This window comes from Manacus candei, unplaced genomic scaffold (assembly GCF_025592945.1).
Source record: "Manacus candei isolate 608988 ecotype Guabito, Panama unplaced genomic scaffold, ASM2559294v1 h1tg000113l, whole genome shotgun sequence".
Taxonomy (NCBI): Eukaryota; Metazoa; Chordata; class Aves; order Passeriformes; family Pipridae; genus Manacus; species Manacus candei.
The window spans coordinates 16,348-36,630 of NW_026138161.1; the positions used below are offsets into that span (position 1 = coordinate 16,348).

A 20,283-nucleotide genomic window follows, 5' to 3' on the forward strand; every position below is an offset into this window, starting at 1 on the left:
ACGAAGGGCGGGGCTGGCCTGGCTGTGATGTGATGTGGCTCTTGTGACATCACAGGCATTGTGTCACAGTGGGGGCAGCTAGAGATGGCCCCAGCAGGTAACGCTGCCCCAGTCGAGCCTGGACAAGTGGTGAGTGCACACGCGCAGGGGTGAGGCTGCGCTGGGCGAGGGCCGGGGCCGAAACGCTGCCCCTGGGGCTGGGTTCTCCCTCTGCACCCAGGGCCAATCCCTCACCAGAACACCTGGGGCACCAAATGGTGCTGCTGCTGCTGGGGCAGTGGGACAGGCCTTGCTGCCTGCCAGCTGCCCTGGGGCCCTCTCCTTCCTGCTCCACATCCCCGCTGCTCCCATTTGTACTCCCCTCACCTCTCGCTCCTTCCCTCCCTTTCAGCCCCACTCAACCCCTTCTCTCTCTCCTCCTGCAGACCATGGCTGTTACAATGTTTTTTCTCGTGCTTTTGCAAACCCTCATCCAGTACCCACAGATGGTGGGTGATGGGCTGGATGAGGACACCCGTCTGCACATGGAGCTGCGTGCAGAGCTCCTGGACAGAGAGATGACTCGGCTGCTGCAGGAGCTGGAGCAGAGCAGCCTGGAGCGCAGTGTCAGGGCCTGGGGAGCCCTGCTCTGGACTGCCTTGCAACAGGGGGACTTCTGGGCTCTGGTTGTAGTCCTGAGCCTCCTCTTGTGGCTGTGGTTTGTCTGCCGGAGAAGGAGCCACGAGCCAGACAACAATGGCCGAGAGGAAGAGGAAGGCAGAGAAGACAATGAAGATGCCTATGAAGAAGAAGAACTCACTTTTGAGAATGCTTTGAGATGGGTTTTAGTGCACATGATAAAGTGGTCTGTTCAGGATCTGAAGAGAGGTTGCGAAGACACAACTGTCCTGATGGAAAACTTCACATTTGTCTTTGGTCACCTCTTGTCAGACAGTTCATACCCAGTGCCTCAACGAGCCATTGGAGTGGGAAGTGCCTTTGAAGGCTGGAGTCCCCGGGAAGAGGATGTGGTGTACAGTGTCCTTGTACCTCTCAATCCTCCCCCGGGGCACACCTTCCATCTGGAGATGGACACCTCAGGCCACATACCCGGCAGGAACTTCTTCATCCGCGTGGAGCCGGTGTGCACCTGCCCAAGGGAGCAGCAGGATGACAACGTGCTGTGCTCCCTCCATCACCCAGAAGAAGAGCAGAGAAGGAACGAGGAGCCCAACTTCCTAAACACCCTCTGCACTGGCTCCTACCTGGATGTGGAGAAAACTGCCCGCTGGTTCTACCAGTTGGTGAGAGCGGCCTGGCCGGCTTTGCCTCAGTCACACAGTTGGCAAATAGTGCTGCTGCCCTCCAGTCGCTCCTGCAAATTCAAGCTGACCAGAGGCAGAGAGAGCCTAACAGTTGACGTGCTCTTTGGGGTGCAAGTCGGCAATTCAGACATCTACGTGAGCAGCCAGTATACAGAGTCCCTCTTCACCCCAAGCACAGTGTGGCCTGAGACCTACGCCGTGGCAGAGATGAAGTTCTTCAGGCACATTGCCAATCAGGCTCCACGTGACAGCTGGCACCTCAAGTGCCTGCAGCTCTTGGCCCGTGCTCTGGTGGGCATAGGCTTCTCCACTTACATGATGAAGACCATTGTGATGCACCTCCTGAACACCATACCCGTGTCACGGTGGGGCAAAAGGCAAGTCCTGCGGCGGCTGGGGGATTCCATGGAGTACCTGCGCGGCTCCCTGGAGGAGAAACGCCTTGACCACTTTGTTGTGGGCAACCAGACATTTCCTCAAGAGATTCTCTTGCCCCCTGATGTCAAAACCGCCGAGCCACCCAACCTCTTCCATCGCCTGGCACAGGATCCGACCGCCCACACCCAGGCCATGAGGGAGTACCAAGAACTTTGGGGTCGGATCGAAAGAATTGTCGTCTACGGCCAGTGAAAGACATCTTCACATAGAGAGTTGTGCTTGGGGGGCTCACAGCTGGTCAAAGACAACCACCTCATACCACAAGGAAAAAGAGAGGAGGGCATGGGACAGAGCGAACAAAGAGAAAACCCTGTGCAGCAGCACTCTGCCATCAGCATTCCCCTCTCTGCCCAGCACAGTCTCCAGTGATGACCTGGGGGGTTAAAAAGATGACTTTCATCCTCCTTTATCCTCACACTCTCATGGTCATTGTGGCCATTGTAGATGAGCCCAGGAACTCTTTCTGGTGCCTATAACATGTGATTGTTCCATCACTTTGGAGAGGCCAAAAATTACAGTATAAATGCAGTAAGGATGTGGGACAGAAAAAGAAAGACCAAAAAAAAGAGCAGAAAAGGTAGAGGGGGAAGAGCAGCTCTGCTTACTCGGGATCAGTCAGTAGACTGTATCTCTCCTTGTCCCCTGAACAGACATCTCTAGGTCAGCATTGCACAAACTGTGTTGGACCTGACCTGAAATTTTTTAAATATAACTTTAGAAAGTTTTATTTCATATATATATTTTAGCTAATATTACATATATCTCTTGATATTTATTATAGCACATAGATAATTAACATGATAGAATAGCACTTTTAGATATTAATATAGCATTAATAAATCTCTCACAGTCTTGTCCCCTTAAGGGACACCTTTAGGTCAGCCTTGTGCCAAGACTGCCATCCCTTGACTCTGTTGGAGCTGACCTTAATTTTTTTAATATATAAATCCATAAGTTTATAAATTTTTAGATATAGAGATAATATATACTGTAGGAAATTTATTTCATATAATATTATTAGTACATAAGTATAGCACCAATTCATCAGTCCCAGCACATTTTAATGCCCTGTAGTCACTGCATTTAGGACTGGCAATCCAGAAACTCCTTTCCCCTTGCTTCAATAAAGAGTGCTATTCTAGAATCTGGATCGTGCAAGTTTCTATGGAACACAACCAGGCCCAGAGGCTTGGTAAATCACACCAGTTGTGAGTCTGTGCTCATGAACAGTCACATTGACCTCAAGCAAACTGAGAGTGCTGAATGGCTTCTCATCCCAAATTAGGCCTCCTGCCACCCGGCCCCTCTGCTCATCGAATCACAGAATGCCTTGGGCTGGAAGGGACCTTAAAATTCATCTGGTTCCAACCCCCCTGCCATGGGCAGGCACACCTTCCAGTAGACCAGGTTTCTCCAAGCCCCAGCCCACCAGGCCTTTAACACTCCCAGACCTGTTCTCTGCTCTTCTCCTTCCCTCTCATAGACTGGGCATTTTGCACCAGGCACCTCAAGAGAGCAGAGCGATCCTTTCGAAGGGGAGCTCTGTGCAGGGTAGAAACGCAGCCACCAATGGCCTCTGACTGGAGCCAGAGATTTAGGGATCCCCCTCTGCTCCTGCAGAGGCACAACAAGTGAAGGGCTGGAGAGCTGCTTGCCCTCTGCAGAACGTCCATCTTCCCTTGTCTCTAGTTGCTTCTGCGTCTTCTTAAAGCAACCTCAGCAGGGGGAGAGAGAAAGAACCCTTTCCAGACACTTGGCTTGCCCAAATCACCCCCACTGTGGAATAAAGGATGGCAGTTGTCCTCAAAGGACTGGAGGAGTTTCTTTCCTCCCCTCTGGCAGCTCTTCCTTTTGCAGGGGGATCCTTTCTCTTGTGTGGGTTGTGAGATCCTGGATCCCAATCTCACTGATTTATTGCCATGGGTGGGAACCAAGTCCCTGGGAGTGTGTGTGTGCATGTGGGGAAGGGCTGGGCCTGGACCTGCAGCTGCCTGCTAAGGCCTGCACATCAGGTCTGTGCTGAGGGCACAGGGCAGAGCTGAAGGCAAGGCCTGCTGCCCACGCAGAGCGCAGGGCAGAGCTGAAGGCCCAAAACATGCCCGTGTCGAGAGCAGAAGGCTGGAACAGGCCACGACAGCAGTGGCAGCAAAGGCCAGACCCCTCCAGCACAAAGAGGCAGCCGAGCACACCCATGTGCTGCCAGGGGCATTTTGGGGGCACTACTGAGCCAGTCCCTCTGGAGGGATGGGCAATTCCCAAGGACAAAACAGAACCACACTGAGGTGTCCTAACTCTGTCAGGGTGGCAAAGCGGAATCCTGCAAGCACTGTGGTCCTGCTGGAAATGATCTCTCTTTTCTAATGTTTTAAGGGTTCATTAACTCATTAATTAATTGCTTTAACTAATGATACACAGTCTATTGAATCACTTGCCGCTTGCCTTCTGCAGCGTTTGACATGAGCTGCTATTGTGGGAGCACAGTTTGGGAAAATACTGAAACTTTCAGTTTTGATAAAGCAACTCTGATAGGGAGAGAAAGGTGTGTTGCTGAAGTTGGAAATCGAGCATGCAGAATTTATGGACCACAAGGATATTTTACAGAAACCAGAAGATAAAGAAGAGACTCTAGGAGACTCGGTATATGTAAAGGAAAGTCCGTACCGGGGCAAAAACAGAATAAAAAGATTAAAAATATGGACTTAATTCGTATCAACATGGAGGAATTAATAACCAGTAGAGGAGAGATCACTCAGCAGTGAAAGCGAATTATGTCATTTAGGACCAATGAACATTCATTTCTTTCTTTCCTAAAAATTAATAAAGAGGTGAAAAACAGTTGCATTGGTGTCTGGGTAGAGGTCGGGATTCTGTAGGACACGGACCCAGCCAGGATTGTGAATAAAGTAATGCCTTGCTTTCTAACAGTAAAATGCAGTGTTAGAGGGTTTTACTGTCCCATGGGTTTTGGAGGATTTTTAGTGACAGGTGTACAAGTCTGATGAGAAGCGTTTGAGAGAACTGGGTGTGTATAGCAGGAGGAGAAAGAAGTTCAGGGGGGACCTAATCGTTCTCTTACAACCAGAAAGGAAGTGGTAGCCAGGCAGGGAATGGCTTGTTCTCCCAGGGAACAAGCACTGCGACAAGAGGAAAGGGCGTCAAGTTGTGCCAGGGGGGATTTCCATTGGATCCTAGGAAAAATTCCTTCACCAAAAAGCTTATCGAGTTTGGGAACAGAATGCCCAGGGAAAAGGCTAACTCCCCACCCTTGGAGGCATTTAAAGGGTCTGTTGATGTGTCATTTGGGGACATGGTTTATTGGTGGAATAGGCAGTGTAAGGTTGGCAGTTGGACAAAAGATCTCCAAGGTCTTCTCCAACCTCCGTGACTCAGAGATTTAACTTCAGCTCAAGTAGTGTGGAGTCAGGCCTTGCACTCCAACACCCTCAAGGGTCCCTTCAAACATGGCTCTTCCATGTGACTGCCACTGAGGAACAGATGAGAATAAATGCAAAAGAAAGGAGAATGGAAGTTCTTGGAAGAAGATTAACTCCAAGGCAAACTTAAACCTTACACCAGGACCACTGGAAGTTGCTGAGCCGGGCTGGGGACGAAGGGCGGGGCTGTCCTGGCTGTGATGTGATGTGGCTCTTGTGACATCACAGGCATTGTGTCACAGTGGGGGCAGCTAGAGATGGCCCCAGCAGGTAACGCTGCCCCAGTCAAGCCTGGACAAGTGGTGAGTGCACACGCGCAGGGGCGAGGCTGCACTGGGCGAGGGCCAGGGCCGAAACGCTGCCCCTGGGGCTGGGTTCTCCCTCTGCACCCAGGGCCAATCCCTCACCAGAACACCTGGGGCACCAAATGGTGCTGCTGCTGCTGGGACAGTGGGACAGGCCTTGCTGCCTGCCAGCTGCCCTGGGGCCCTCTCCTTCCTGCTCCACATCCCCACTTCTCCCATTCGTACTCCCGTCACCTCTCGCTCCTTCCCTCCCTTTCAGCCCCACTCAACCCCTTCTCTCTCTCCTCCTGCAGGCCATGGCTGCGAAAATGTTTCTTTTTGTGCTTTTGCAAACCCTCATCCAGTACCCACAGATGGTGACTGATGGGCTGGATGAGGTCACCCGTCTGCACATGGAGCTGCGTGAAAAGCTCCTGGACAGAGAGATGACTCGGCTGCTGCAGGAGCTGGAGCAGAGCAGCCTGGAGCACAGTGTCAGGCCCTGGGGAGCCCTGCTCTGGGCTGCCTTGCAGCAGGGGGACTTCTGGGCCCTGGTTGGAGTCCCGGGCCTTCTCTTGTGGTTGTGGTTTATCCGCAGCAGAAGAAACCGCCAGCCAGACAACAATGGTCAGGAGGAGGGGGCAGGAGATGGCGATGGTGGTGGAAATGAAGGGGAAGAAAACCGTGATGCGATTGTGTGGGAAGTCAACAACGGTGATGCAATTGAAGGAGAAGACCACGATGTTGCAAATGAAGTTGAAGAGGATGTTATTACCCACAACCTGAGACAGCGTTTAGAGGAGCACATAGAGCACCTGATGGAAGGGAGTGCGATGACAAATTTCCTAATGGACAGCTTCATGATGTTCTTTGGACACCTCTTGTCTGACAGTTCATACCCAGTGCCGCAACGAGCCATCGGGGTGGGCAGTGCCTTTGAAGGCTGGAGTCCCCGGGAAGAGGATGTGGTGTACAGTGTCCTTGTACCTCTCAATCCTCCCCGGGGGCACACCTTCCATCTGGAGATGGACACCTCAGGCCACATACCTGGCAGGAACTTCTTCATCCGCGTGGAGCCGGTGTGCACCTGCCCAAGGGAGCAGCAGGATGACAACGTGCTGTGCTCCCTCCACCACCCAGAGGATGAGCAGAGGAGGAACGAGGAGCCCAACTTCCTAAACACCCTCTGCACTGGCTCCTACCTGGATGTGGAGAAAACTGCCCGCTGGTTCTACCAGTTGGTGAGAGCGGCCTGGCCGGTTTTGCCTCAGTCACACAGTTGGCAAATAGTGCTGCTGCCCTCCAGACGCTCCTGCAAGTTCAAGCTGACCAGAGGCAGAGAGAACCTGACAGTTGAGATGCTCTTTGGAGTGCAAGTCAGCAATTCAGACATCTACGTGAGCAGCCAGCCTACAGAGGCCCTCTTCACCCCAAGCACAGTGTGGCCTGAGACCTACGCCGTGGCAGAGATGAAGTTCTTCAGGCTGGTAGCCCGGCAGGCTCCACCTGACAGCTGGCACCTCAAGTGCCTGCAGCTCTTGACCCAAGCTCTTCTGGGGATAGGCTTCTCCACCTATACCCTGAAGACCATTGTGATGCACCTCCTGAACACCGTACCTCTGTCAGGCTGGCGCATGAGGCATTTCCGCCGGCGGCTGGAGGATACCATGGAGTACCTGCGCGGCTCCCTGGAGGAGAAACGCCTTGACCACTTTGTTGTGGGCAACCGGAAATTTCCTCAAGAGATTCTCTTGCCCCCGGATGTCAAAACCGCCGAGCCACCCAACCTCTTCCATCGCCTGGCACAGGATCCGGCCGCCCACACGCAGGCAATGGACGAGTGCCGTGAACTGCGACATCGGCTCTCAAGAATGCTGCACGACGGCCACTGAAAGAAGTCTTCCTGCACACAACTGTGCTTGGGGGGCTCACAGCTGGTCAAAGACAAGCACCTCCTACTGCAAGGAAAAAAGAGAGGAGCATGTGGAACAGAGAGAGGGAAAGGAAAACCCTTTGCAGTCACACTCTGCCATTAGCATTCCCCTCTGCCCAGCACAGCCTGCAGTGATGACCAGGGGGGCTACAAAGATGACTTTCATCCTCCTTTCCCCTCACACTCTCACGGCCATTGTGGCCATTTTAGATGGGCCCAGGAATTCTTTTTGGTACTTCCAGCTGCTCAGGGATCAAGTGATATGCATCGCCACTATTGCTCCTTGTGTTCGTGGTGACCTGGCTGGAGAATCTGCTCATCCCAAAGCATATCTCTCATTGATCCCTGAAGCGCCATCTTTAGGCCAGCATTGTGCTCACCCTGTTGGACCTGACCTGAAACTTTTTAGATATAAATTTAAATGTTTTTCTTTAGTATATATATATTTAAATCTAATAGGAAATAGAGATATTTACTATAGTACATAGATATGTAATTTATGGAATATAACATTATTTTTATATGGAAGCATAGCACAAATAAATCTGGCCTCAGTTGTTTTTAATATATATATTTTAGGTAATATTACATATATCTCTTGATATTTTTTATAGCACATAGATAATTAACTTGATAGAATAATATTTTTATGTATTAATATAGCATTAATAAATCTCTCACAGCCTTTCTGCTTGTCCCCTTAAGGGACACCTTAGGTCAGCTTTGCACGAAGTCTGTCATTCCCAGACACCGTAGGAGTTGACCTTAATTTTTCAATATATAACTACATAATTTTTAATTTAATGCATACTTATATTTTATAGGTAGTTCACTTGATATAATATTAGTATTACATAAATATAGTACCAATAGATCTCCCACTCTTTGTTTCAACACGTATTAACGCTCGGTAGTCACTGCATTTAGGACTGGCAATCCAGAAATCGCTTTCCCCTTGCTTCAATAAAGACTGCTACTCCAGAATCTGGATCGTGCAAGTTTCTAGGGAACACAACCAGGCCCAGAGGCTTGGTAAATCACACTAGTTGTGAGTCTGTGCTCGTGAACAGTAGCACTGAGCTCGACCAAACTGAGAGTGCTGAATGGCTTCTCATCCTAAATTAGGCCTCCTACCAGCGGTCCCTCTGCTCATCGAATCACAGAATGCTTTGGGTTGGAAGGGATCTTAAAATTCATCTGGTTCCAACCCCCCTGCCATGGGCAGGCACACCTTCCAGTAGACCAGGTTTCTCCAGGTCCCAGTCCACCAGGCCTTTAACACTCCCAGACCTGTTCTCTGCTCTTGTCCTTCCCTCTCATAGATTGGGCATTTTGCACCAGGCACCTCAAGAGAGCAGAGCGATCCTTTCGAAGGGGAGCTCTGTGCAGGGTAGAAACGCAGCCACCAATGGCCTCTGGCTGGAGCCAGAGATTTAGGGATCCCCCTCTGCTCCTGCAGAGGCACAACAAGTGAAGGGCTGGAGAGCTGCTAGCCCTCTGCAGAATGTCCATCTTCCCTTGTCTCTAGTTGCTTCCGCGTCTTCTTAAAGCAACCTCAGCAGGGGGAGAGAGAAAGAACCCTCTCCAGGTGCTTGACTTGCCCAAATCACCCCCACTGTGGAATAAAGGATGGTAGTTGTCCTCAAAGGACTGGAGGAGTTTCTTTCCTCCCCTCTGGCACGTCTTCCTTTTGTAGGGGGATCCTTTCTCTTGTGTGGGTTGTGAGATCCTGGATCCCAATCTCACTGATTTATTGCCATGGGAAGGAAACAAGTCCCTGGGAGTGTGTGTGTGCATGTGGGGAAGAGCCGGGCCTGGACCTGCAGTTCCCTGCTAAGGCCTGCACATCAGGCCTGTGCTGAGGGCACAGGGCAGAGCTGAAGGCAAGGCCTGCTGCCCACGCAGAGCACAGGGCAGAGCTGAAGGCCCAAAACATGCCCGTGTCGAGAGCAGAAGGCTGGAACAGGTCACGACAGCAGTGGCAACAAAAGGCCAGACCCCTCCAGCACAAGGAGGAAGCCGAGCACACCCATGTGCTGCCAGGGGCATTTTGGGGGCACTACTGAGCCAGTCCCTCTGGAGGGATGGGCAATTCCCAAGGACAAAACAGAACCACACTGAGGTGTCCTAACTCTGTCAGGGTGGCAAAGCAGAGTCGTGAAACCACTGTGGTCCTGCTGGAAATGATCTCTCTTTTCTAATGTTGTAACGGTTTCATTAACTCATTAATTAATTGTTTTAACTAATGATACACAGTCTGTTGAATCACTTGCCGCTTGCATTCAGCAGCATTTGACATGAGCTGCTATTGTGGGAGCACAGCTTGAGAAAACACTGAAACTTTCAGTTTTGATAAAGTAACTCTGATAGGGAGAGAAAGGTGTGTTGCTGAAGTTGGAAATCGAGCATGCAGAATTTATGGACCACAAGGATATTTTACAGAAACCAGAAGATAAAGAAGAGACTCTAGGAGACTCGGTATATGTAAAGGAAAGTCCGTACCGGGGCAAAAACAGAATAAAAGGATCAAAAGTATGGACTTAATTCGCATCAACATGGAGGAATTAATAACCAGTAGAGGAGAGATCACTCAGCAGTGAAAGCGAATTATGTCATTTAGGACCAATGAACATTCATTTCTTTCTTTCCTAAAAATTAATAAAGAGGTGAAAAACAGTTGCATTGGTAGAGTCTGGGTAGAGGTCGGGATTCTGTAGGACACGGACCCAGCCAGGATTGTGAATAAAGTAATGCCTTGCTTTCTAACAGTAAAATGCAGTGTTAGAGGGTTTTATTGTCCCATGGGTTTTGGAGGATTTTTGGTGACAGGTGTACAAGTCTGATGAGAAGTGTTTGAGAGAACTGAGTGTGTTTAGTAGGAGGAAAAAGAAGTTCAGGGGGGACCTAATCGTTCTCTACAACAGCCAGAAAGGAAGTGGTAGGCAGGCGGGGGATGGTTTGCTCTCCCAGGGAACAAGCACTGCGACAAGAGGAAAGGGCGTCAAGTTGTGCCCGGGGAGATTTCCATTGGATCCTAGGAAAAATTCCTTCACCAAAAAGCTTATCAAGTTTGGGAACAGAATGCCCAGGGAAAAGGCTAACTCCCCACCCTTGGAGGCATTTAAAGGGTCTGTTGATGTGTCATTTGGGGACATGGTTTATTGGTGGAATAGGCAGTGTAAGGTTGGCAGTTGGACAGAAGATCTCCAAGGTCTTCTCCAACCTCCATGACTCAGAGATTTAACTTCAGCTCAAGCAGTGTGGAGTCAGGCCTTGCACTCCAACACCCTCAAGGGTCCCTTCAAACATGACTCTTCCATGTGACTGCCACTGAGGAACAGATGAGAATAAATGCAAAAGAAAGGAGAATGGAAGTTCTTGGAAGAAGATTAACTCCAAGGCAGCCTTTAGCCTTACACCAGGGCCACTGGAAGTTGCTGAGCCGGGGTGGGGACGAAGGGCGGGGCTGTCCTGGCTGTGATGTGATGTGGCTCTTGTGACATCACAGGCATTGTGTCACAGTGGGGGCAGCTAGAGATGGCCCCAGCAGGTAACGCTGCCCCAGTCGAGCCTGGACAAGTGGTGAGTGCACACGCGCAGGGGCGAGGCTGCACTGGGCGAGGGCCGGGGCCGAAACGCTGCCCCTGGGGCTGGGTTCTCCCTCTGCACCCAGGGCCAATCCCTCACCAGAACACCTGGGGCACCAAATGGTGCTGCTGCTGCTGGGGCAGTGGGACAGGCCTTGCTGCCTGCCAGTTGCCCTGGGGCCCTCTCCTTCCTGCTCCACATCCCTGCTGCTCCCATTCGTACTCCCGTCACCTCTCGCTCCTTCCCTCCCTTTCAGACCCACTCAACCCCTTCTCTCTCTCCTCCTGCAGGCCATGGCTGCGAAACTGATTCTTCTCGTGCTTTTGCAAACCCTCATCCAGTACCCACAGATGGTGGGTGATGGGCTGGATGAGGTCACCCGTCTGCGCATGGAGCTGCGTGAAAAGCTCCTGGACAGAGAGATGACTCGGCTGCTGCAGGAGCTGGAGCAGAGCAGCCTGGAGCACAGTGTCAGGGCCTGGGGAGCCCTGCTCTGGGCTGCCTTGCAGCAGGGGGACTTCTGGGCTCTGGTTATCGGCCTCTTGTGGTTGTGGTTTGTCTTCCGGAGAAGGAGCCACGAGCCAGACAACAATGGCTGGGACGAGGGGGCAGGAGATGGCGGTGGTGGTGGAAATGAAGGGGAAGAAAACCGTGATGCGATTGTGTGGGAAGTCAACAACGGTGATGCAATTGAAGGAGAAGACCACAATGTTGCAAATGAAGTAGAAGAGGATGTTATTACCCACAACCTGAGACAGCGTTTAGAGGAGCACCTAGACCACCTGATGGTAGGGAGAGTGATAACTACTCTCCTGATGGAGAACTTCACGATGTTCATTGGACACCTCCTGTCAGACAGTTCATACCCAGTGCCGCAACGAGCCATCGGGGTGGGCAGTGCCTTTGAAGGCTGGAGTCCCCGGGAGGAGGATGCGGTGTACCGTATCCTTGTTCCTCTCAATCCTCCCCGGGGGCACACCTTCCATCTGGAGATGGACACCTCAGGCCACATACCTGGCAGGAACTTCTTCATCCGCGTGGAGCCGGTGTGCACCTGCCCAAGGGAGCAGCAGGATGACAACGTGCTGTGTTCCCTCCACCACCCAGAAGAAGAGCAGAGGAGGAACGAGGAGCCCAACTTCCTAAACACCCTCTGCACTGGCTCCTACCTGGATGTGGAGAAAACTGCCCGCTGGTTCTACCAGTTGGTGAGAGCGGCCTGGCCGGCTTTGCCTCAGTCACACAGTTGGCAAATAGTGCTGCTGCCCTCCAGACGCTCCTGCAAGTTCAAGCTGACCAGAGGCAGACAGAGCCTGACGGTTGAGTTGCTCTTTGGAGTGCAAGAAGGCAATTCAGACATCTACGTGAGCAGCCAGCCTACAGAGTCCCTCTTCACCCCAAGCACAGTGTGGCCTGAGACCTACGCCGTGGCAGAGATGAAGTTCTTTAAGCTCATTGCCCGGCAGGATCCACTTAACAACTGGCACCTCAAGTGCCTGCATGTCTTGACCCGAGCTCTTCTGGGGATAGGCTTCTCCACCTATACCCTGAAGACCATTGTGATGCACCTCCTGAACACCGTACCTATGTCAGGCTGGCGCATGAGGCATTTCCGCCGGCGGCTGGAGGATACCATGGAGTACCTGCGCGGCTCCCTGGAGGAGAAACGCCTTGACCACTTTGTTGTGGGCAACCGGACATTTCCTCAAGAGATTCTCTTGCCCCCGGATGTCAAAACCGCCGAGCCACCCAACCTCTTCCATCGCCTGGCACAGGATCCGGTCGCCCACACGCAGGCGATGGACGAGTGCCGTGAACTGGGACATCGGCTCTCAAGAATGCTGCACGACGGCCACTGAAAGAAGTCTTCCTGCACACAACTGTGCTTGGGGGGCTCACAACTGGTCAAAGACAAGCACCTCCTACCGCAAGGAAAAAAAAGAGGAGCATGTGGGACAGAGAGAGGGAAAGGAAAACCCTTTGCAGCAGCACTCTGCCATCAGCATTCCCCTAACAGCAGTCTGCCCAGCTCAGCCTCCAGTGATGACCAGGGGGGCTACAAAGATGACTTTCATCCTCCTTTCCCCTCACACTCTCACGGCCATTGTGGCCATTTCAGATGGGCCCAGGAATTCTTTCTGGCATCTGCGGCTGCTCAGGGATCAAGCGAGAGGCATCGCTAATGTTCCTAAACTGTATCTCTCCTTGTTCCCTGAAGGGATATCTTTAGGTCAGCATTGCACACACTGTGTGGGACCTGACCTGAAAATTTTTAATTTATACTTTAGAATATTTTCTTTATTACAAATATTTTATTTAATATTTCATATATCGATTGATATTTAATATAGCATATAGATATTAAACCTAATATCATAATATTTTAACATATTACTATAGCATTTATAGACTCCCACAGTATTTCCCCCTGTCCCCTTAAGGGACACCTTCAGGTCAGCCTTGCACCAAGACTATCTTTCCCAGCCTCTGTTGGAGCTGACCTTAATGTTTTTACATATAAATATAGAAGTTTTTCAATTTTTAGATAGATATAGATAATATAGACTATAGTTAATTTATTTGATAAAATATTAGTTTTTTGCAAATACAGCACCAATAGATCTGTCCCGACACATAGCAATGCCCTGTAGTCACTGCATTTAGGACTGCCAATCCAGAAACTCCTTTCCCCTTGCTTCAATAAAGAGTTTTACTCCAGAATCTGGATCGTGCAAGTTTCTAGGGAACACAACCAGGCCCAGAGGCTTGGGAAATCACACTAGTTGTGAGTCTGTGCTCGTGAACAGTAGCACTGAACTCGACCAAACTGAGAGTGTTGAATGGCTTCTCATCCCAAATTAGGCCTCCTGCCACCCGGCCCCTCTGCTCATCGAATCACAGAATGCCTTGGGCTGGAAGGGACCTTAAAATTCATCTGGTTCCAACCCCCCTGCCATGGGCAGGCACACCTTCCAGTAGACCAGCTTTCTCCAGGACCCAGTCCACCAGGCCTTTAACACTCCCAGACCTGTTCTCTGCTCTTCTCCTTCCCTCTCATAGACTGGGCATTTTGCACCAGGCACCTCAAGAGAGCAGAGCGATCCTTTCGAAGGGGAGCTCTGTGCAGGGTAGAAACGCAGCCACCAATGGCCTCTGGCTGGAGCCAGAGATTTAGGGATCCCCCTCTGCTCCTGCAGAGGCACAACAAGTGAAGGGCTGGAGAGCTGCTTGCCCTCTGCAGAACGTCCATCTTCCCTTGTCTCTAGTTGCTTCCGCGTCTTCTTAAAGCAACCTCAGCAGGGGGAGTGAAAAAAAAACCTTTCCAGACGCTTGGCTTGCCCAAATCACCCCCACTGTGGAATAAAGGATGGCAGTTGTCCTCAAAGGACTGGAGGAGTTTCTATCCTCCCCTCTGGCAGCTCTTCCTTTTGTAGGGGGATCCTTTCTCTTGTGTGGGTTGAGAGATCCTGGATCCCAATCTCACTGATTTATTGCCATGGGTGGGAACCAAGTCCCTGGGAGTGTGTGTGTGCATGTGGGGAAGGGCTGGGCCTGGACCTGCAGCTGCCTGCTAAGGCCTGCACATCAGGTCTGTGCTGAGGGCACAGGGCAGAGCTGAAGGCAAGGCCTGCTGCCCACGCAGAGCGCAGGGCAGAGCTGAAGGCCCAAAACATGCCCGTGTCGAGAGCAGAAGGCTGGAACAGGCCACGACAGCAGTGGCAGCAAAGGCCAGACCCCTCCAGCACAAAGAGGCAGCCGAGCACACCCATGTGCTGCCAGGGGCATTTTGGGGGCACTACTGAGCCAGTCCCTCTGGAGGGATGGGCAATTCCCAAGGACAAAACAGAACCACACTGAGGTGTCCTAACTCTGTCAGGGTGGCAAAGCGGAATCCTGCAAGCACTGTGGTCCTGCTGGAAATGATCTCTCTTTTCTAATGTTTTAAGGGTTCATTAACTCATTAATTAATTGCTTTAACTAATGATACACAGTCTATTGAATCACTTGCCGCTTGCCTTCTGCAGCGTTTGACATGAGCTGCTATTGTGGGAGCACAGCTTGGGAAAATACTGAAACTTTCAGTTTTGATAAAGCAACTCTGATAGGGAGAGAAAGGTGTGTTGCTGAAGTTGGAAATCGAGCATGCAGAATTTATGGACCACAAGGATATTTTACAGAAACCAGAAGATAAAGAAGAGACTCTAGGAGACTCGGTATATGTAAAGGAAAGTCCGTACCGGGGCAAAAACAGAATAAAAAGATTAAAAATATGGACTTAATTCGTATCAACATGGAGGAATTAATAACCAGTAGAGGAGAGATCACTCAGCAGTGAAAGCGAATTATGTCATTTAGGACCAATGAACATTCATTTCTTTCTTTCCTAAAAATTAATAAAGAGGTGAAAAACAGTTGCATTGGTAGAGTCTGGGTAGAGGTCGGGATTCTGTAGGACACGGACCCAGCCAGGATTGTGAATAAAGTAATGCCTTGCTTTCTAACAGTAAAATGCAGTGTTAGAGGGTTTTACTGTCCCATGGGTTTGGGAGGATTTTTGGTGACAGGTGTACAAGTCTGATGAGAAGTGTTTGAGAGAACTGGGTGTGTTTAGCAGGAGGAAAAAGAAGTTCAGGGGAGACCTAATCGTTCTCTTACAACCAGAAAGGAAGTGGTAGGCAGGCGGGGGATGGTTTGCTCTCCCAGGGAACAAGCACTGCGACAAGAGGAAAGGGCGTCAAGTTGTGCCCGGGGAGATTTCCATTGGATCCTAGGAAAAATTCCTTCACCAAAAAGCTTATCAAGTTTGGGAACAGAATGCCCAGGGAAAAGGCTAACTCCCCACCCTTGGAGGCATTTAAAGGGTCTGTTGATGTGTCATTTGGGGACATGGTTTATTGGTGGAATAGGCAGTGTAAGGTTGGCAGTTGGACAAAAGATCTCCAAGGTCTTCTCCAACCTCCGTGACTCAGAGATTTAACTTCAGCTCAAGCAGTGTGGAGTCAGGCCTTGCACTCCAACACCCTCAAGGGTCCCTTCAAACATGGCTCTTCCATGTGACTGCCACTGAGGAACAGATGAGAATAAATGCAAAAGAAAGGAGAATGGAAGTTCTTGGAAGAAGATTAACTCCAAGGCAGCCTTTAGCCTTACACCAGGGCCACTGGAAGTTGCTGAGCCGGGGTGGGGACGAAGGGCGGGGCTGTCCTGGCTGTGATGTGATGTGGCTCTTGTGACATCACAGGCATTGTGTCACAGTGGGGGCAGCTAGAGATGGCCCCAGCAGGTAACGCTGCCCCAGTCGAGCCTGGACAAGTGGTGAGTGCACACGTGCAGGGGCGAGGCTGCGCTGGGCGAGGGCTGGGGCCGAAACGCTGCCCCTGGGGCTGGGTTCTCCCTCTGCACCCAGGGCCAATCCCTCACCAGAACACCTGGGGCACCGAATGGTGCTGCTGCTGCTGGGGCAGTGGGACAGGCCTTGCTGCCTGCCAGCTGCCCTGGGGCCCTCTCCTTCCTGCTCCACATCCCCGCTGCTCCCATTCGTACTCCCGTCACCTCTCGCTCCTTCCCTCCCTTTCAGACCCACTCAACCCCTTCTCTCTCTCCTCCTGCAGGCCATGGCTGCGAAACTGATTCTTCTCGTGCTTTTGCAAACCCTCATCCAGTACCCACAGATGGTGGGTGATGGACTGGATGAGGTCACCCGTCTGCGCATGGAGCTGCGTGAAAAGCTCCTGGACAGAGAGATGACTCGGCTGCTGCAGGAGCTGGAGCAGAGCAGCCTGGAGCACAGTGTCAGGGCCTGGGGAGCCCTGCTCTGGGCTGCCTTGCAGCAGGGGGACTTCTGGGCTCTGGTTATCGGCCTCTTGTGGTTGTGGTTTGTCTTCCGGAGAAGGAGCCACGAGCCAGACAACAATGGCTGGGACGAGGGGGCAGGAGATGGCGGTGGTGGTGGAAATGAAGGGGAAGAAAACCGTGATGCGATTGTGTGGGAAGTCAACAACGGTGATGCAATTGAAGGAGAAGACCACAATGTTGCAAATGAAGTAGAAGAGGATGTTATTACCCACAACCTGAGACAGCGTTTAGAGGAGCACCTAGACCACCTGATGGTAGGGAGAGTGATAACTACTCTCCTGATGGAGAACTTCACGATGTTCATTGGACACCTCTTGTCAGACAGTTCATACCCAGTGCCGCAACGAGCCATCGGGGTGGGCAGTGCCTTTGAAGGCTGGAGTCCCCGGGAGGAGGATGCGGTGTACCGTATCCTTGTTCCTCTCAATCCTCCCCGGGGGCACACCTTCCATCTGGAGATGGACACCTCAGGCCACATACCTGGCAGGAACTTCTTCATCCGCGTGGAGCCGGTGTGCACCTGCCCAAGGGAGCAGCAGGATGACAACGTGCTGTGTTCCCTCCACCACCCAGAAGAAGAGCAGAGGAGGAACGAGGAGCCCAACTTCCTAAACACCCTCTGCACTGGCTCCTACCTGGATGTGGAGAAAACTGCCCGCTGGTTCTACCAGTTGGTGAGAGCGGCCTGGCCGGCTTTGCCTCAGTCACACAGTTGGCAAATAGTGCTGCTGCCCTCCAGACGCTCCTGCAAGTTCAAGCTGACCAGAGGCAGACAGAGCCTGACGGTTGAGTTGCTCTTTGGAGTGCAAGAAGGCAATTCAGACATCTACGTGAGCAGCCAGCCTACAGAGTCCCTCTTCACCCCAAGCACAGTGTGGCCTGAGACCTACGCCGTGGCAGAGATGAAGTTCTTTAAGCTCATTGCCCGGCAGGATCCACTTAACAACTGGCACCTCAAGTGCCTGCATGTCTTGACCCGAGCTCTTCTGGGGATAGGCTTCTCCACCTATACCCTGAAGACCATTGTGATGCACCTCCTGAACACCGTACCTATGTCAGGCTGGCGCATGAGGCATTTCCGCCGGCGGCTGGAGGATACCATGGAGTACCTGCGCGGCTCCCTGGAGGAGAAACGCCTTGACCACTTTGTTGTGGGCAACCGGACATTTCCTCAAGAGATTCTCTTGCCCCCGGATGTCAAAACCGCCGAGCCACCCAACCTCTTCCATCGCCTGGCACAGGATCCGGTCGCCCACACGCAGGCGATGGACGAGTGCCGTGAACTGGGACATCGGCTCTCAAGAATGCTGCACGACGGCCACTGAAAGAAGTCTTCCTGCACACAACTGTGCTTGGGGGGCTCACAACTGGTCAAAGACAAGCACCTCCTACCGCAAGGAAAAAAAAGAGGAGCATGTGGGACAGAGAGAGGGAAAGGAAAACCCTTTGCAGCAGCGCTCTGCCATCAGCATTCCCCTAACAGCAGTCTGCCCAGCTCAGCCTCCAGTGATGACCAGGGGGGCTACAAAGATGACTTTCATCCTCCTTTCCCCTCACACTCTCACGGCCATTGTGGCCATTTCAGATGGGCCCAGGAATTCTTTCTGGCATCTGCGGCTGCTCAGGGATCAAGCGAGAGGCATCGCTAATGTTCCTAAACTGTATCTCTCCTTGTTCCCTGAAGGGATATCTTTAGGTCAGCATTGCACACACTGTGTGGGACCTGACCTGAAAATTTTTAATTTATACTTTAGAATATTTTCTTTATTACAAATATTTTATTTAATATTTCATATATCGATTGATATTTAATATAGCATATAGATATTAAACCTAATATCATAATATTTTAACATATTACTATAGCATTTATAGACTCCCACAGTATTTCCCCCTGTCCCCTTAAGGGACACCTTCAGGTCAGCCTTGCACCAAGACTATCTTTCCCAGCCTCTGTTGGAGCTGACCTTAATGTTTTTACATATAAATATAGAAGTTTTTCAATTTTTAGATAGATATAGATAATATAGACTATAGTTAATTTATTTGATAAAATATTAGTTTTTTGCAAATACAGCACCAATAGATCTGTCCTGACACATAGCAATGCCCTGTAGTCACTGCATTTAGGACTGGCAATCCAGAAACTCCTTTCCCCTTGCTTCAATAAAGAGTTTTACTCCAGAATCTGGATCGTGCAAGTTTCTAGGGAACACAACCAGGCCCAGAGGCTTGGGAAATCACACTAGTTGTGAGTCTGTGCTCGTGAACAGTAGCACTGAACTCGACCAAACTGAGAGTGTTGAATGGCTTCTCATCCCAAATTAGGCCTCCTGCCACCCGGCCCCTCTGCTCATCGAATCACAGAATGCCTTGGGCTGGAAGGGACCTTAAAATTCATCTGGTTCCAACCCCCCTGCCATGGGCAGGCACACCTTCCAGTAGACCAGCTTTCTCCAGGACCCAGTCCACCAGGCCTTTAACACTCCCAGACCTGTTCTCTGCTCTTCTCCTTCCCTCTCATAGACTGGGCATTTTGCACCAGGCACCTCAAGAGAGCAGAGCGATCCTTTCGAAGGGGAGCTCTGTGCAGGGTAGAAACGCAGCCACCAATGGCCTCTGGCTGGAGCCAGAGATTTAGGGATCCCCCTCTGCTCCTGCAGAGGCACAACAAGTGAAGGGCTGGAGAGCTGCTTGCCCTCTGCAGAACGTCCATCTTCCCTTGTCTCTAGTTGCTTCCGCGTCTTCTTAAAGCAACCTCAGCAGGGGGAGTGAAAAAAAAACCTTTCCAGACGCTTGGCTTGCCCAAATCACCCCCACTGTGGAATAAAGGATGGCAGTTGTCCTCAAAGGACTGGAGGAGTTTCTATCCTCCCCTCTGGCAGCTCTTCCTTTTGTAGGGGGATCCTTTCTCTTGTGTGGGTTGAGAGATCCTGGATCCCAGTCTCACGGAATTATTGCCATGGGTGGGAACCAAGTCCCTGGGAGTGTGTGTGTGCATGTGGGGAAGGGCTGGGCCTGGACCTGCAGCTGCCTGCTAAGGCCTGCACATCAGGTCTGTGCTGAGGGCACAGGGCAGAGCTGAAGGCAAGGCCTGCTGCCCACGCAGAGCGCAGGGCAGAGCTGAAGGCCCAAAACATGCCCGTGTCGAGAGCAGAAGGCTGGAACAGGCCACGACAGCAGTGGCAGCAAAGGCCAGACCCCTCCAGCACAAAGAGGCAGCCGAGCACACCCATGTGCTGCCAGGGGCATTTTGGGGGCACTACTGAGCCAGTCCCTCTGGAGGGATGGGCAATTCCCAAGGACAAAACAGAACCACACTGAGGTGTCCTAACTCTGTCAGGGTGGCAAAGCAGAGTCGTGAAACCACTGTGGTCCTGCTGGAAATGATCTCTCTTTTCTAATGTTGTAACGGTTTCATTAACTCATTAATTAATTGTTTTATC

The 20,283-nt window shown here is 51.4% G+C and overlaps 4 protein-coding genes and 1 long non-coding RNA gene across 11 annotated transcripts in view; 4 read left to right on the top strand and 1 right to left on the bottom strand.

Annotated features, from left to right (window-relative positions):
* On the top strand, window positions 1–12,915 carry LOC127461786 (inositol 1,4,5-trisphosphate receptor-interacting protein-like 1). 2 transcript variants are annotated; one of them, XM_051769835.1, is made up of 2 exons: window positions 1–129; window positions 11,272–12,915. In XM_051769835.1, exons 1-2 carry the CDS (start codon window positions 85–87, stop codon window positions 12,838–12,840), a joined length of 1,614 nt encoding a protein of 537 aa, XP_051625795.1. In that variant the 5' UTR covers window positions 1–84; the 3' UTR covers window positions 12,841–12,915. The 2 variants fall into 2 exon arrangements, with proteins under 2 accessions (XP_051625795.1, XP_051625796.1); XM_051769836.1 differs by lacking the exon at window positions 1–129 and adding an exon at window positions 10,971–10,975.
* Window positions 1–20,283, top strand: part of LOC127461781 (inositol 1,4,5-trisphosphate receptor-interacting protein-like 1) — a 50,574-nt gene that overhangs the window by 16,047 nt on the left and 14,244 nt on the right. For 3 of the 4 annotated variants that reach the window (XM_051769826.1, XM_051769827.1, XM_051769828.1), the window contains exon 2: window positions 5,775–5,858. In XM_051769826.1, coding sequence (XP_051625786.1) covers window positions 5,775–5,858 — 84 coding nt within the window. Of the gene's footprint in view, window positions 1–5,471; window positions 5,479–5,774; window positions 5,859–20,283 lie in introns of those variants that run through there. The other variant, XM_051769830.1, reaches the window with a different exon arrangement.
* On the top strand, window positions 140–2,115 carry LOC127461784 (inositol 1,4,5-trisphosphate receptor-interacting protein-like 1). Its single transcript, XM_051769833.1, has one exon. The coding sequence runs from the start codon at window positions 255–257 to the stop codon at window positions 1,932–1,934; it is 1,680 nt and encodes a 559-aa protein (XP_051625793.1). The 5' UTR covers window positions 140–254; the 3' UTR covers window positions 1,935–2,115.
* The window catches only part of LOC127461788 (uncharacterized), a 27,188-nt gene continuing 13,123 nt past the window's right edge, over window positions 6,219–20,283 (bottom strand). For 2 of the 3 annotated variants that reach the window (XR_007900196.1, XR_007900197.1), the window contains exon 3: window positions 6,219–6,338. This is a non-coding gene — a long non-coding RNA (uncharacterized LOC127461788). Of the gene's footprint in view, window positions 6,339–17,148; window positions 17,290–20,283 lie in introns of all 3 variants that reach the window. The other variant, XR_007900198.1, reaches the window with a different exon arrangement.
* The window catches only part of LOC127461787 (inositol 1,4,5-trisphosphate receptor-interacting protein-like 1), an 8,096-nt gene continuing 4,105 nt past the window's right edge, over window positions 16,293–20,283 (top strand). The window contains exon 1 of the mRNA XM_051769839.1: window positions 16,293–16,297. The gene's annotated coding sequence lies outside the window, so the exon portion shown is untranslated. The remainder of the gene's footprint in view (window positions 16,298–20,283) is intronic.